Source organism: Pezoporus flaviventris, unplaced genomic scaffold, assembly GCF_033815535.1.
Source record: "Pezoporus flaviventris isolate CSIRO_AGI_PZ_B2104156 unplaced genomic scaffold, CSIRO_AGI_Pfla_v1 ptg000040l, whole genome shotgun sequence".
NCBI lineage: Eukaryota > Metazoa > Chordata > Aves > Psittaciformes > Psittacidae > Pezoporus > Pezoporus flaviventris.
In genome coordinates this window covers 11,007,275-11,020,922 of record NW_026892588.1, presented here as the reverse complement: position 1 = coordinate 11,020,922, position 13,648 = coordinate 11,007,275, and the positions used below count along the sequence as shown (strand labels likewise).

The window sequence follows — 13,648 nt, the reverse complement described above, 5'->3', positions numbered from 1 at the left end:
AAGCAAATCTTCAGTGCCTGGGTACATGTGGGGTGTTTGGTTAAAAATGAAACAAAACAAAAACAAAGACAAAAAAAAACCCCAAAACAGAAAAAAAAAACAAAACCAAACCACCCACATCCCCAGACCTTCAAGAGAGCTTCCAACGCTGGTTAGATTAATTGCTGGGCTGAAGCTTCCAGATCTACAACTGCTTCACAAAGTACTACAGCAGAAGCAACTGGATGTTTTTATCAGCTAATTTCCCATTTCAAGGATCTCATGGAAAGAAGATGAACAAGTGAAACACATCAATCAGCTGGTTATCAGGATAATGCCTTGCCTACATACATATTCAGTCTCTATACCAAGAACCTAAAAAGCACCTGACATAGGGAATTCTTGGCAGTGAGACTCACAAATCTCAATCCGTTCATATTTCTCTCTTTGTGGCTTCGAGAAAATAAACACCTCAAAGGATGAGGTGCAAACCTGGCCACAGAACCAGAGAAATTAGACAGAATGACTATATGAAACAGGAAATAAACACCTTGGGAATGGACTCCATTATCTGTAGTCTTCTGATGAGAGGAGAGCAGTGATAAGAAACCTCTACATCTAAAAAACTGAAGACCCCTGGAATTGTACTGTATTTCAGTGTCCTATGAAAAAAGGCCCTACAAATGGAAATTATCAAAGCAGTTACAACTTCTCCACTATTCTATACTAGATCTACTGGGGGGGGAGGGGGAGGAAGAAAGGAAGAAAGAGTTGCTTCCAAGGTAGAGAAAAAGAAAAGTGATCCCCATATAATCCAGTAAGGCTCTTCAAATACACACTGATTCTGTATCAGGCAGTACAGGTTGCAGGGTGCACAAGGAAGCCACAAAGCTAATTGTACAATCTCTCCTGCTTCAGAAACAGGATTTAAAAGTCCTTTTTTTGACAAAACTATCACGTTCCTAGGACCAGCAAAGCAGTTTGCTGGGAGACCTCCTTGTCACAGACAGGCAGATCTCTTTGCCACAGAGTTTTGGAGATGCTAAAGTTCAGATGGAAACTGGACAAATTCATAGAAGATGAATAACACAGATTTACTAAAAAGAGAAACCACATCTAGGTTCAGAAATACATTTCAGCTGCACGTGTCTGGAAGCTGAGCATCTATGTGGAGCTTCTTCACCTTTGTATTTTTACACAGTCCTTATTGTCTTGCCAAGGTGTTGTGTTTCAACTGTTGCTCAACAGGCAATCGACTTAAACAAGCCCTTTCCTGATTCACCATAGCTGTTCTTACACAAACTCAGATGGAGATAGAGGAGGAAAGCTCACTTCCTTCCTCTCATAGGAGGTAATAAAGCAACAGCAGTTCACAAGAGGAAGCCACAGGCAGGCAGAATCAAAACAAAGGTACCGATTCTTCTCATGTCCCTGAGGTAGTGGAGGTGGAAAGTTGCATACACTCTTCCAACACAAAAAAAAAAAATTGTCCTTTCCTGGTTTTTACAGTGAGTGACAGCAGCATCTGTAGTGCTCCCCTCGCAGTACAAGTAAGCATGAATGCATCCCGATTACCGATAGCAGACACACAACAAGCAGAGCCAGATGGGAAATTCCATCAGCAAATAAAGCAAGTGTCCTGTAGAAGGTAAAGATCAGAATCAGAGTTATTTCAACAGCAGCATAGCTTATGGCAGCTTTAAAAGCATGTGAAAGCCTGAGAAACCTCCCTCCACTTACCCCTGCCATGTCACAGTTCATCAGTATTCCAGTTATGCTTAGCCACTAAAGTGGCCTGAGTTAAAAGATAACCTTGCAAAAGGCTTAAACAAATGATCCCAGCAATTCAGTTTAAGGCTGTGGGGCCACAGTAGTAAACTCCAAGCTGTTCTGATACCACTTAGTACCAGACAAGACCTATTTAAGCCACCTTTGCCCTGGTTGTGTTGTCACCCTCCTCCAACGTATTCTACAAGGCACACCATACAGGTACACTAACAATATGTGCCCATTCAACAGTAACCAGAAGAAGTACAGGTGCAACTCCAGAAGAAACTGAGTAGACCACTGCATGAGAAGCATACTGCATTAAAACAGGGCATACCAAACTATAGAAGTAAAATACCTAGTAAGGAATACCATGGTGTACAGTTATTCAGACACTATTGCATGGAAGAGTCTGACCTGAAAGTGCACATTAGGACACAGCTAATACTGATTAAAAAATATAGGAAAAATGCTTGCAGAGAGGATATAACTGCATGTATAAGCATACTGTTTGCTGCACTTCTTGGCTTTTTTTTTTTTTGGCTAATACATCTAGAATGACATCCTTATTCTAAATAGAATGCCACTTCCATGAAAGTGCTTACCACATGAGGAGCAGACTTTGTAAGTGTAGATGTTGCACAAAGTATTGAATGCAAAGTCAACAGATGACAATGAACCCTTCCATTTAAGAACAGAATGGAGCAGCTGTGTATTTCAGTAATTCCTTAAAAGCCTCAGAAAGAAGACCTCAACCCAATGGATATTTTAATAATAACAGCCAAAAGAGTCTAACCTGAAAATCAGACAGGTCTGAATTTAAGTAAACAATATGAGACACAAGCAAAAGGGCAAAAAGCTGCACACACTGCCATTCTTACAGTCAAAAAACAACCACCCACACACAAAACACACCACAATATAACAAGCAAATTCTTGAAATTACAGCATGACTGGAGTTTAGGATCTATGGTCACTGCCATAATACTGCGTGGGAACAGAAGGAAAACTGCAGTTCAGCTGCTGCTGAGTACATACGAGAACCTTCCACTTGACACTATTTTACACACTCTCCAACAGCAGTAAAGACAGATTACAAAGGGGAGAGAGGGTGGAAGAGAAGAAGAGCTCTAATGAGAAGCAAAGTACCCTTCATAAGGGTCTTAAGCAAAGAGAAGAACAGCTACAAAACAGGGTGCCTGTAAGCTTACAGCCCATTCCAGGGACTATTTAAATCTCTCCTCATCTGAGGCTCTTATTCATGAATGTTGACATTCCAGTCCCACCAGCACAAAGCACAGGGCTTAACTGCACACCACAGGGAGCTCCCAGGAAAACAAGTCAATTAGAAAAAAGGTCACGTGCACGTACTTGGTTTCTTTAGAGAATGGAACCAAATAAACAGGTTTGGATTTACGTCTCCAGGAAAGACACACACAGTACTAGTGACAGCAGTTGCACGCTACAAACGGTTTTGAACATTATCTCCAAGTTGTATTTCAGCACACAATCATAAGAAATTTAAACAAAACCCAAATCAACTTTCACACTGTGACCATTTTCACATCACCTAAACTAACCACTGTCAGCAAGACTTGGGCAAACACCGAGAAAACATTTACTGAGCATTATGTTGGAATTTTAAATACAGGTAAGTCACATTTAAGTGTTCTAATAATAACTTTCTTTTACCAGCAGTTCACCCATTCTTCCCTTTGCTTATCTGACTCAATAGATTCCCTCTAACACGCCCAAATGCTGGAACACAGTTCTGTGATTTGTGTCTCAGTAAGGGAACTTAATTAACAAATCTAATCGTACATGCAAATTCTTGCCTCAAGTTACTGTTGTGCAAGTCACTTCCAGACTGTAATCTTGTTCTGGTAAAGCTGAAACCTGCATTTGATCAGTGGCAGCTTTGTTGCATACAATGTAAAGTTCATGAAAAATACCAGATAAACTTTTGAACCCCGGCAATTTTGCAAGGCAATAAAGAAAGATGTTTTCCAACTGTTAGGTGAAGCATTTCATTTAGTGAACAAACTCCAAAGACATTCCAAGTCCTTTTCACTGTAACCTGAAAAACCAGAGCTGCATTTAAAGTTTGCTACTTACAAACAACATGCTAGTTTTGTAAATTAGAGGTCAACAGTCCTGCACTAAGCTTTTCATAAATATTAGAAACAAAGCCCATAATTACAAGAACATCATGTGTATAATTATGAAAAGAAAAAGAAAAAAAAAAGCAGGATTTTTGTCCTGGCAGAAGCCCTCGTTTGTTTGCTGAGAGAAAGAAACTTTGGGAAGACTCATCATGCCTAAAGCCCAAGACTAACTGCTTATGAAAAGCGGAAAGTGGAAGAAATAAGCAGCAACCAGGATCAATGAATGAAGGAAAGCTCGGTAATTTACTGAAGTTTACTGGATAAATGTGTCCTTCTCACCTTAGCAGATAAGGATGACAGAGAAGCCTAAGAAGCAGAGCATCTAATGATGTATACAAAGTAAAAGATCAAATTAGGATGCAAAAAAGTGAAAGAGATGAATTATGCAACAAAGTTCTTCAGCTAATACTTCTTAACCCATCTTAAAAATAAAGTATGAAAACCAGGAAGATAGGCAGTAGAAATCCTCATATTTACTGCCTATATTTCAAGTTCTGTCCACTAAAGCATAATGAATCAAACTCCACTGCCAAACAAAATTTCCATGTATACAAATAGATTTAATAGTAAAATTACCAAATTAGAAGCCATATTCTGCCACATTTAACCCTATGACCTCATTGAAACTAGTGGAGGCAATTATAAAACAACCCACTGCTCACTGTATAAGGATGCCATCCACTATAATGATACAGCAAAAAAAACACCAAAATTTGACAAAAGAAAGAAAAATAAAGGGTTTGACAAATCAGAAATGGTCAAGGTATCTTGATACTGAAACTAGAGAGCACACTAGTGGTCATATGATCTCAAATCAGCATGTTTTAAGTAGCATTCATTTCATTTGCCTTAATGCATCTAACATGCTACTACATGCATTCCTACAAAAGTGAAACATGGACAGTAGCAATGCAATATGCACATCAAAAACACTGCAAAAAAGCATCAGCTTTCAAATGTACAACAGAAATATAACCAAGGTATAGACAAGTAGAGTGCCACACTACATGTATATACATGCATACACTTTTCCATTCTCCCGCTCCTTTTTATTAAACCCTGAGCATTTGGGCAAAGACAATGACAAATAACAAAAGGGAAGACAGCAAAATAGAGGGATAGCCTCAAGAAAGCTTAAATACATATGCTTCAGCTGTAAAGCAACCACAAGAGGACACATGACAATCTAGAAAAAACTGAAAGACTTAAGATAAGAAGAAAGCAGGACTGAGGAATAAGAACAGAACTGAGAGAACAAATTAAGCCAGAGTACAATTTTGGTCAGGCATTTGGAAGTGATTTTTGAAGCTGCTATTGAAAATATCACCACTTAACATTTAGAATTAAATTAGAAAGGATCCTAAGAGAAACCTCACCTACGCACCTGGAAAGACAGATGTCTCATGATTAATTACTCCTGATATTTCCAAATTATTAGCTTTGTATTCTAAAAGTAATCTATTATACATAACCCCCCCCCCAAAACAGTGTTAACAGCAGTAAGCACATTGACAGCTAACTGCTAAGATAAATTCTAGGTTTAATAATTTGTTTGAATCCGGTTATATGGCTTGAGGACATATTTCTCAATTCATCTGCAAATGTTTGAAGTGATCCAGCATGAGATATCAACTATAATAATGCACTACAATTGGCAAGACTCAAATTTCTCCCAAATCTGATTACATCTTTCCATTATCCTTCTCCTGTTAACATCTTGGGATGTTAATAAGTAAAAATGACTTTTCAGAACACCACCTGAACACCACCTACTATAATCTTAATGCTTTTAAATAAATTTGTAGATTCTTCTCCCCTTTCCCTATAAATTGTTTTGGTTTTTTTTTAATGACAGCATTTTACCAACTCTGAACCAAATTCCTATTCCACCTCAAGACTACCTTTCCCTTTTGCTTTCCACACCTATCAACGTGACAAAGGCACATAACATAGGTACAGACATGTACTAAGGTGTGCAGAACAATCACTAAACACAATATTCATTCTCTACTACCACCTTATTGGAAAGGCTTCAAAGCTTTAAGGAAAAGGAAACCTAGCCTGAGAAGCTCCACTGAACATCTTTCAGAATCTTTAGCCTGGATCACCTGCAGACATTGCAGCACATCCCACGAACAACGGCTCACCTCGACCTCTAGAGGAACTTCGACCTCGAGGAGCCCCTACCACAGTTCCTCCTCCACGTCCCGTCAACCGCAGGACAGCAGCACTGTTTACAGACATCGAGAAATTTCTCTGCCAAGAAGAAAGAGCCAAGGTGAGATTCTGTTGTAAAAAAGCAAAACCAGAAATGCTTACCATTATTCTGATTTTGGTTTCCTTATGTTTGTTACAAATTCTCTATAATTGACAAGGAAAAGGATTCCTGGGAGACGTGAACAACTGAAACAGTCTATAGAAGGATCTTGGTCAATATCAGTGGTTTAAGTTACTTACCTGAAATTTCCATGTTCTAAAGGAAGCAAGTGAGCACCTACTCCTTTACAAGATGTGATAAAAATATTGATAGCTTTAAAAACACTTTGTTGCAAAAAGGGATCGGCACTTGCCTATACCTGACACCATTAATTAACACCAATTCTAAACATACTTCTTAAGCAAAGCAGAAACCTGTAAAAAGCAATAGAACTTGATTAAAATTATATTTACCAATCTTCTTTGCAGAAATAAGTCCTTTCTTTAAATATATCATAGAAGTAACATACTTTGGGGAAAATTAAATGTTAAATATGACTTCTGAAATTTAAGTGATACTAATTCTAATAAGACAAAAAATACCACAATAAGTTCAACTTAATTTTAATCTGAAATTATTGCTAAACAAAAACCTGTTTTGAAAAAGAATGAATAATTATAATGAACTCTGGCCCCACTCTCCAAGTACAAGCATTTGGAAAATTGGGCCAAAGAATTCAGGAGTTCAGGTTAATATTCATAAACATTAACAAGCAAACCTAAATTCACATGTTGCTTCAGAATGCAAGTTTTAAATAATCTGAATGCAAAGGACTCCAAACAGCTAGTTTTTTTACCTACATGAATTTAAAATAAAATTATTTTTGCTTACATGAACTCATATGAATTACTATGACTTTGAAAGTCTTCAAGGAACAATGAGACAAGCAATTACATACTATTTAAAATCTAAACGGCTAACATCAAAGCCAACAGACATTTGAAGGAGTTTTAAGCCATTTCAGAAACAAGCCTAACTGCTTGGTATGTTCTTGTTACAAAGTAGATCTTCAAGAGATAACTCGTAACTAAGTAGACTTAAGGGGGTATAAAAACCCAGTCATGCAAGGCAACACAGTAAGGTCAACCTCTAGTCAATCTCATTCTATCTTCCTAGATGGCTCTTAAAGGTTTAAAGCAACACAGCAAGTCAAAAAGAATCTCCTCCCTCCTTTCCTGATGTTGATACCTCAGGTTTTTTTTTTGTGAAGCAGTGAAATACTTTACTACAAAAACAAGTTAAAGCTGCTGATGAGATTCACAGTCTTGTAGAAGAGACCGCTCAGTTTTGATGCGTTATTTTTCCAGTAAGAACAAAATAGGAATCTCGCTTTTAATTTGCTTGCCTAAACTCTGAAAAAATTCTTCCTCACTTCTGTAGAGCTTCCTGTGATGAGGATGTGATCACTGCAATGCGTATAGTGATAATAATCTACATGGTAAGATCACAGTAAATAGCAAAAAAGCAAAGTCAAAAAAGTAAAACACTCCCTATAACTGATTAGTGTATTACTTTAGTGTCCATCCCTGACAATGCACAACAAACAGCAGAGCTGGCCCAACACAGAGGCTCACTTAATTCTTCAGCAGCAGCTGAAATGGAAGAGATCCTTAGAAACAGCCATCAGAAATATAACCAATGAGGACACAAAAATTCTCCATTATATTCAGCAAGAGACTGACACTCTCATAGTCCACAAGCAGCTAAGACAACTGAATGGTTTCCTTATGCAAATAGGAATATGGGGGCAACAGGGAAAGGCAAGGGAACACATGCTGCATTATTGCCAGTGGTCAGGAGTAGAAACCTCTGTTAAAGCTATCTTCAAAAGACAGTTCCCTGAAAACAGATCTTAAAAATCTATGATGTCATATAACAAAACTTACCACAAGGTGAACCAGTTGAGGTCTAAGTTAGTTCAGCATCCTTATGACCAGGAAAGCGACAAAAAGGATAAAAAGGACCAGCAGTCCCATGTCCTAAACTCTAGAGGACTGAACAATTATCATTAACCTCTAGCTAACGCATCTTTAAATCAGCTCGAGACAAGTTCTTCCTAGACATACAACACATACAACAATAATGCTATCAAGCCAGTAACTCCCAGGTTGCAAGCCACAATTGCTCTGAATCCAAGCCTAGAGTAAGCCCAACAGGTTCAGCTTCAACTGAACACTTCCCCAAAGTACATGTGTTCTGATCAGCCTGTCCTCTACAGGACCCTCAGATTCTCCATCCCTCAAGTTCAGAGAGGATAATACTACCTTCAGCATGCACAGAGGGGTCACAATGATGTTGTAAACTCTTATAAACCTTAGGTGAAAGAAGTTGCCTGCACCATGACTAGCAGCAAAGCCAGTAATATTCACCTCAAGATCACTTCTGAACGTGATTCGTGATGACTATTTCTTACATCATGGGGAACAAACATCAGGAATTTCTGTTAGCTTAAATAAGGCTGTTCCTTTATTATCTCAAATGAATTATGAAGAGGGAGAAAGGCCTTCAGACAAGAAAAAAAAACAGGTTGTTCACATCCTCTGGGTCTCCAGAAAGCATTAAAGGGAAGACTTTATTAAGAAGTATTCCTTTATCATTATTATCATTGGTGGTAGCAGTAGTGATTTGTGTTATACCTTAGTTACTAAACTGTTCTTATCTCAACCCGTGGGAGTTGCATTCTTTTGATTCTCCTCTCCGTCCCTCCGAGAGCAGGGGGAGGGCAAGAAAGGGGGGGAAGTGAGCGAACGAATTACCTGACTGGGTTTAAACCACGACAGTTCTTTTTGGCGCCCAACGTGGGGCACGAAGGGTTGAGATAACGACAGGTTTGACTGGATTAATAGTCACTCATCACAATGACGATTTATTGGCTCTCAGAGTTGTTTCTCTTGATCTCACAGCTTCAGAATGTTGTAACTTACATAGAGCCGGTATTTGCTGTGTTATCAGCTCTGTTCCCGAGCTGAAAGTCAAAACACTGCACTGCACCAGCTACCAAGAAGGAGAAAAAATGACTGCTACTGCTGAACCCAGGACAGTTAAAAACATGACAAACCAGAGAGCAACTGCAAAACCACACATTCTGACAGCCATAAAGGTAAGAGTCATAGACATTTATCCAGAGGGGGGCAGGTTTTCAGTACTAGAATCAAATTTAGAGCAAGACCTTTCCAACTACTTAGATCAATCATCCTTGAAATGGACTCTTTGTGGACTACCTGTTATCACACTTAACCTATTCATCACTTAATTATATACCTATAGAGACCACACAAGGAAATAATCAAGTAACTGCTTACACACATAGTAGTTAAGATTACTGCACCTCCCTAAGCGAGGTTAACAGTCAAAAACCCTCAACACTTCTCCAAAGACCATGAAATCGGAGTTACAGAATTTCTATTACAAACATGCAGAGAAGGTGGTCAAAAAACTGTAGAAAAAGTCTCACTGATCTGAAAATGCTGCATACTTTAAAAAACAGGACTACTTCCCAGACGATGACCCTGGATTTAACAAGTTGACTGTCTGCCATCAAGAGAACATTGTATGAAAAATATTTGTTCAAATTTAAGATAATAATTGAGCATGAATAGAATTTAAACCTCACACTAACACAGCATGCTTTCCTTTCGTAATTTCGTTCCCTGAAATCTGCTAATCTCAAACTTTGTTTTTAATGGAGGCTTACTAACACTAATGACAATGTAAAGCTTTTATTTTTTGAAAAAGGGACACCAACCTGTTCTTCTTCTGTAAAAGGTACGAGTGCCAGTGGTGGCAGGGGCTCCTCTTGTAAAATAGGAAGAAACTCCTTATCGAGAAGGTCTGAAGGTATCTGTATGAAAGGAAAACAGCACGCACATATACCCAAGTACTTCCATTTCAGGGATGACGCCACACACTGATTGATAAAAGCCATCTCCATCTAGCCAGTACACCAGTACTTCCAAAAACATTTACTGGGGGTGGGTATAACTTCACTGCAAATTTATGCCCCCCCCGAAAATATAATTCTTAGAGACAAAACATCCAAAGCATCCACAATCCACAACTGTAATACATAAAGTATCAAGATTATACATAGAGTTCAAACTTCCACACCACTGCAGGTCAAAACTGAACCAAGTGAAATTTTGTCTGGTAAATTTAAAAAGTATTGCTTTAACTTCTTAGCCAGATTTTTATTTGTACTTTTATTATGTATTAACCATGCTACCACATATAACACAGAGGCTCTGTTTGATTTAAAGTCAGTATTTTCAATTTATGACCAACAAGGACAATAAAACAATCACAAAGAAAAAAAAAGTGGAACTATAGGTATGGATTTATTAACTAGAGAACACTGGTGATTTAAATAAAAGTAAATTTTAATGCTAGTTTTTAACCAGTCCATCAGATGGCAGCCCCATCAGCAGATGTGACTGTGAACATGTGGACAAGAAGCTGCAAATCACAGCCAAGTGAGCTCTAGTAATGCCAATACAGATTTGTTTCAAAAAATACGTAGCTCACAATACTAGAGATAAAGACTCCTACCAGTTTTAACTGAAGCAAAGAAACCTAGAGTTTGGTGAATTTCTTTTCATTTAGGTGTACTCTAGCAGAAGGCTTTCTGCTTTCATTCAGAGTGCCTTTAATCAGAGATGCAACTTTGCCTAATCTTCAGCCAGCAAAGACTGCAGATGATTCAGTGAAAAAAGGATTAGGGTACAAGATACACCTTAGAAAACCATCACATCTAGACTAGACATAGTGACTATTGACTAGAAACAGTGTCAGGAGTCCTTTTAGTCTCAGTAACTAGAATTACTCAACAACATGGAAGCACATTCATATTGAAAGCAGGACATACTCATTTAATAATAACATCCTTCTGGCAAACACAGAAAATACTCTTTTGGACCACTCATAACCATCAGAGAGCTTCCTGTAACACAGGGTATTAACAGGTTGCTCCGAATCAGCTGTGGAGGTCTTATCATCATCTGATATAACACACATAAATTGTAAAAAATGACTTCTGGCAGGCTGACTTATTGAAGCATAACATCAATGATTAAATCACAGCTTCTCAAAGCAGAACAGAATAATTCTGCCCATTAAAACATGGCTTTAAGCTGTAACACATTTAACTTTAAAAAAAATCTTAGACATTCAACATCCTTGAACCTGTGTACAAGCAATGAAGAGCTCCCAGCACTATATGAAAATGTCAGCACAGTCACGGTAGGGTAAAAAAAAAAAAAGAGGTAAGTGTGCACATCTACATGCAAAGCTAAAGGCACAACCTGACATAATTTCTTGCAGTCTCTCCCTGACTCAAGGGTAAGGCTCTGAGAGGAATTCAGACTTCCAAGTCACTTTATGCCTGCTGCAACAATAAACCAACCTGTCACCATATACAGAATAACCTAGGGTTTAGAAATGCAGAATATATGAATCATTTGCCTGAAACACCCTCTGAAACATGACTTTTGTACCACTAAGAACCTTTGTTTGAAATTAAACCAGAAGGAAGTTCCTGACTTTCTATACTGCTCTTCTGTATTACATGTGTTAGACGGTATTTGTGTCCTTTAGACCCAGAGAAGTGAGCTGCTTACATGTTGAAGTGAACTGCCTTAGGTCAAGACAAATGGGCAGTTCTTGCCTTTTTCAGATGAATCTGCTAATATGATTTATTGCCTTTCAAGCTGAACCAAATAACTATTTCACACTGTATTAAAAAAAAAACCCTACTGAGGCAAGCAAATCTTCACAGCTGCAAGGAGACTTTAACCCTCAGTCATCTGTGGCAGTGGGACTAAATATGGCAATCAGGTTGTTTTGTTCTCAGGGATACAGAAAGTTGCTGCTAAAGTAGCAAAAAGAATCAAACATGAGTGGGAACAAATAAGCACCCACACACAAAAAAAAACAAACACCACAATCAGAACTCCTCTGATCTTTGCCAAGGGATACCCGATTTCTTTGTCCATAAGCACAAAATACAAATAACTGCTCATAATCACAAGACTGTCATTAGGCATTCACACATCAGACCTTTTTCCTCTTCCTGCTCACCTTATTATCCTTTAGAAAAAGTGCCAACATTTCTTCTCTCCCATAGCGATAGTCTGCTAGTTTGTACTTTGGCAAAGCCGGAGACAGAGGAGGGGATGTCACGCTCCCACCACTAGACAAAGCTCGCAGCCTAAAATAAAGCAGAAAAGCAATGACTACTGAATTAAGAAGAACATGTTCTCACCCATGTTATCATCCCTCTGCACATTTACAGATTTGACAAATGAAATAAATACAGCACTGAAAGCAGAGATATTAACAGTCTAACTTCAAAACTCTAACACCTGGTGCTTCAACAAGAAGAATAAAAGAGCTTCCCTCACTTTTCCCACAGCCAGGAGAGAGGAGGGAAAGGAAAACAAAAACAAAACCAACCACACATTCCCATGCGCACGTCAAGGAATTGCTCATCCCCTGGCTAACTCTTATGTTGACTGTATAACAAACCAGCTGCACACCTAAAGCCTTGACTAAGCTATTTACACTGCACAAATTTCAGTTATAAATCTTCCACAGATATTAAGGACAACAGCTTCCTTTTGACAAGAAAAATTCTTACCCCACCAGGGACAGTGTAGCTAGCACTGACCTATGAAAAAGTTTATTCAGATGTTCCATAAAGTCTAACAAACAGCTTAGTACAGTAAATTTTGCAATAAGGTTGCCTCTCATGTCTCTGGAATCCTACTGTACTCCACATTCCTCTTCCAGAACTTAAAATTAATGGCATTTTTCAGAGCATGCATACATCATTTAGCTTAGTGTCTCAATAAAAAAAGACAGACAAAATACAGCCACACTTCACTTCAGAGACGTTCAAAGAAGTAACGTATCTTACGGCAATAGATAAATACGCTATTAAGTTTGGTTCCCCCCCACACAGATAAGCAACTTGACTTCCTGCAGTTAACATCTTCTAGTTCTATGATATGATTCTCACTTTACATGTGGATTAGTCTCATTCTATATAATCCTTTCCTCAGCTACCCAAACCCCCTGTATTTTGAAGCTTTGAGCTATGTTTTACAAAAGGATGCGTGTCAAGAAACAAAACCCAGACCGTTTCCCTACATTCTCCTTGATGTTCATCTCAGACAAGGAAAACAATGAAGATACTCCTCAATAATCACAAAACCTTTCAAAAGAAAGGTTCTCTAAGATAAAACACTGATTCCGAGGCTACCTTTCACCTAATTATCAAAAGATGCTTTATTTTTTCCTTTCTGTTTAAAGAACAATAATTTGCAAGTCAAACGTTTGTCTTATTTTTTAGTTTGGTGCCACCCAGTGGCAGCTTCTTCGCCTACCACTTTCAAACAAAAACTAACTGGGGAAGCATTACTCAATCGATTTGACATCTCAGTGCTATGTATGTTCAGCTCCAATCCCGATGAGACGTGACTCTCAA

The 13,648-nt window shown here is 38.4% G+C and overlaps 1 protein-coding gene across 18 annotated transcripts in view; it reads right to left on the bottom strand.

The window, feature by feature from the left end:
• The window catches only part of GIGYF2 (GRB10 interacting GYF protein 2), a 75,996-nt gene that overhangs the window by 48,570 nt on the left and 13,778 nt on the right, over positions 1 to 13,648 (bottom strand). For 12 of the 18 annotated variants that reach the window (XM_061465290.1, XM_061465293.1, XM_061465299.1 and 9 more), the window contains 3 exons: positions 12,241 to 12,370; positions 9,914 to 10,009; positions 6,059 to 6,197 (listed from right to left, as the gene is read on the bottom strand). In XM_061465290.1, the coding sequence (XP_061321274.1) occupies positions 6,059 to 6,197; positions 9,914 to 10,009; positions 12,241 to 12,370 (365 nt within the window). The remainder of the gene's footprint in view (positions 1 to 6,058; positions 6,198 to 9,913; positions 10,010 to 12,240; positions 12,371 to 13,648) is intronic. The other 6 variants (XM_061465297.1, XM_061465301.1, XM_061465307.1 and 3 more) reach the window with 1 other exon arrangement.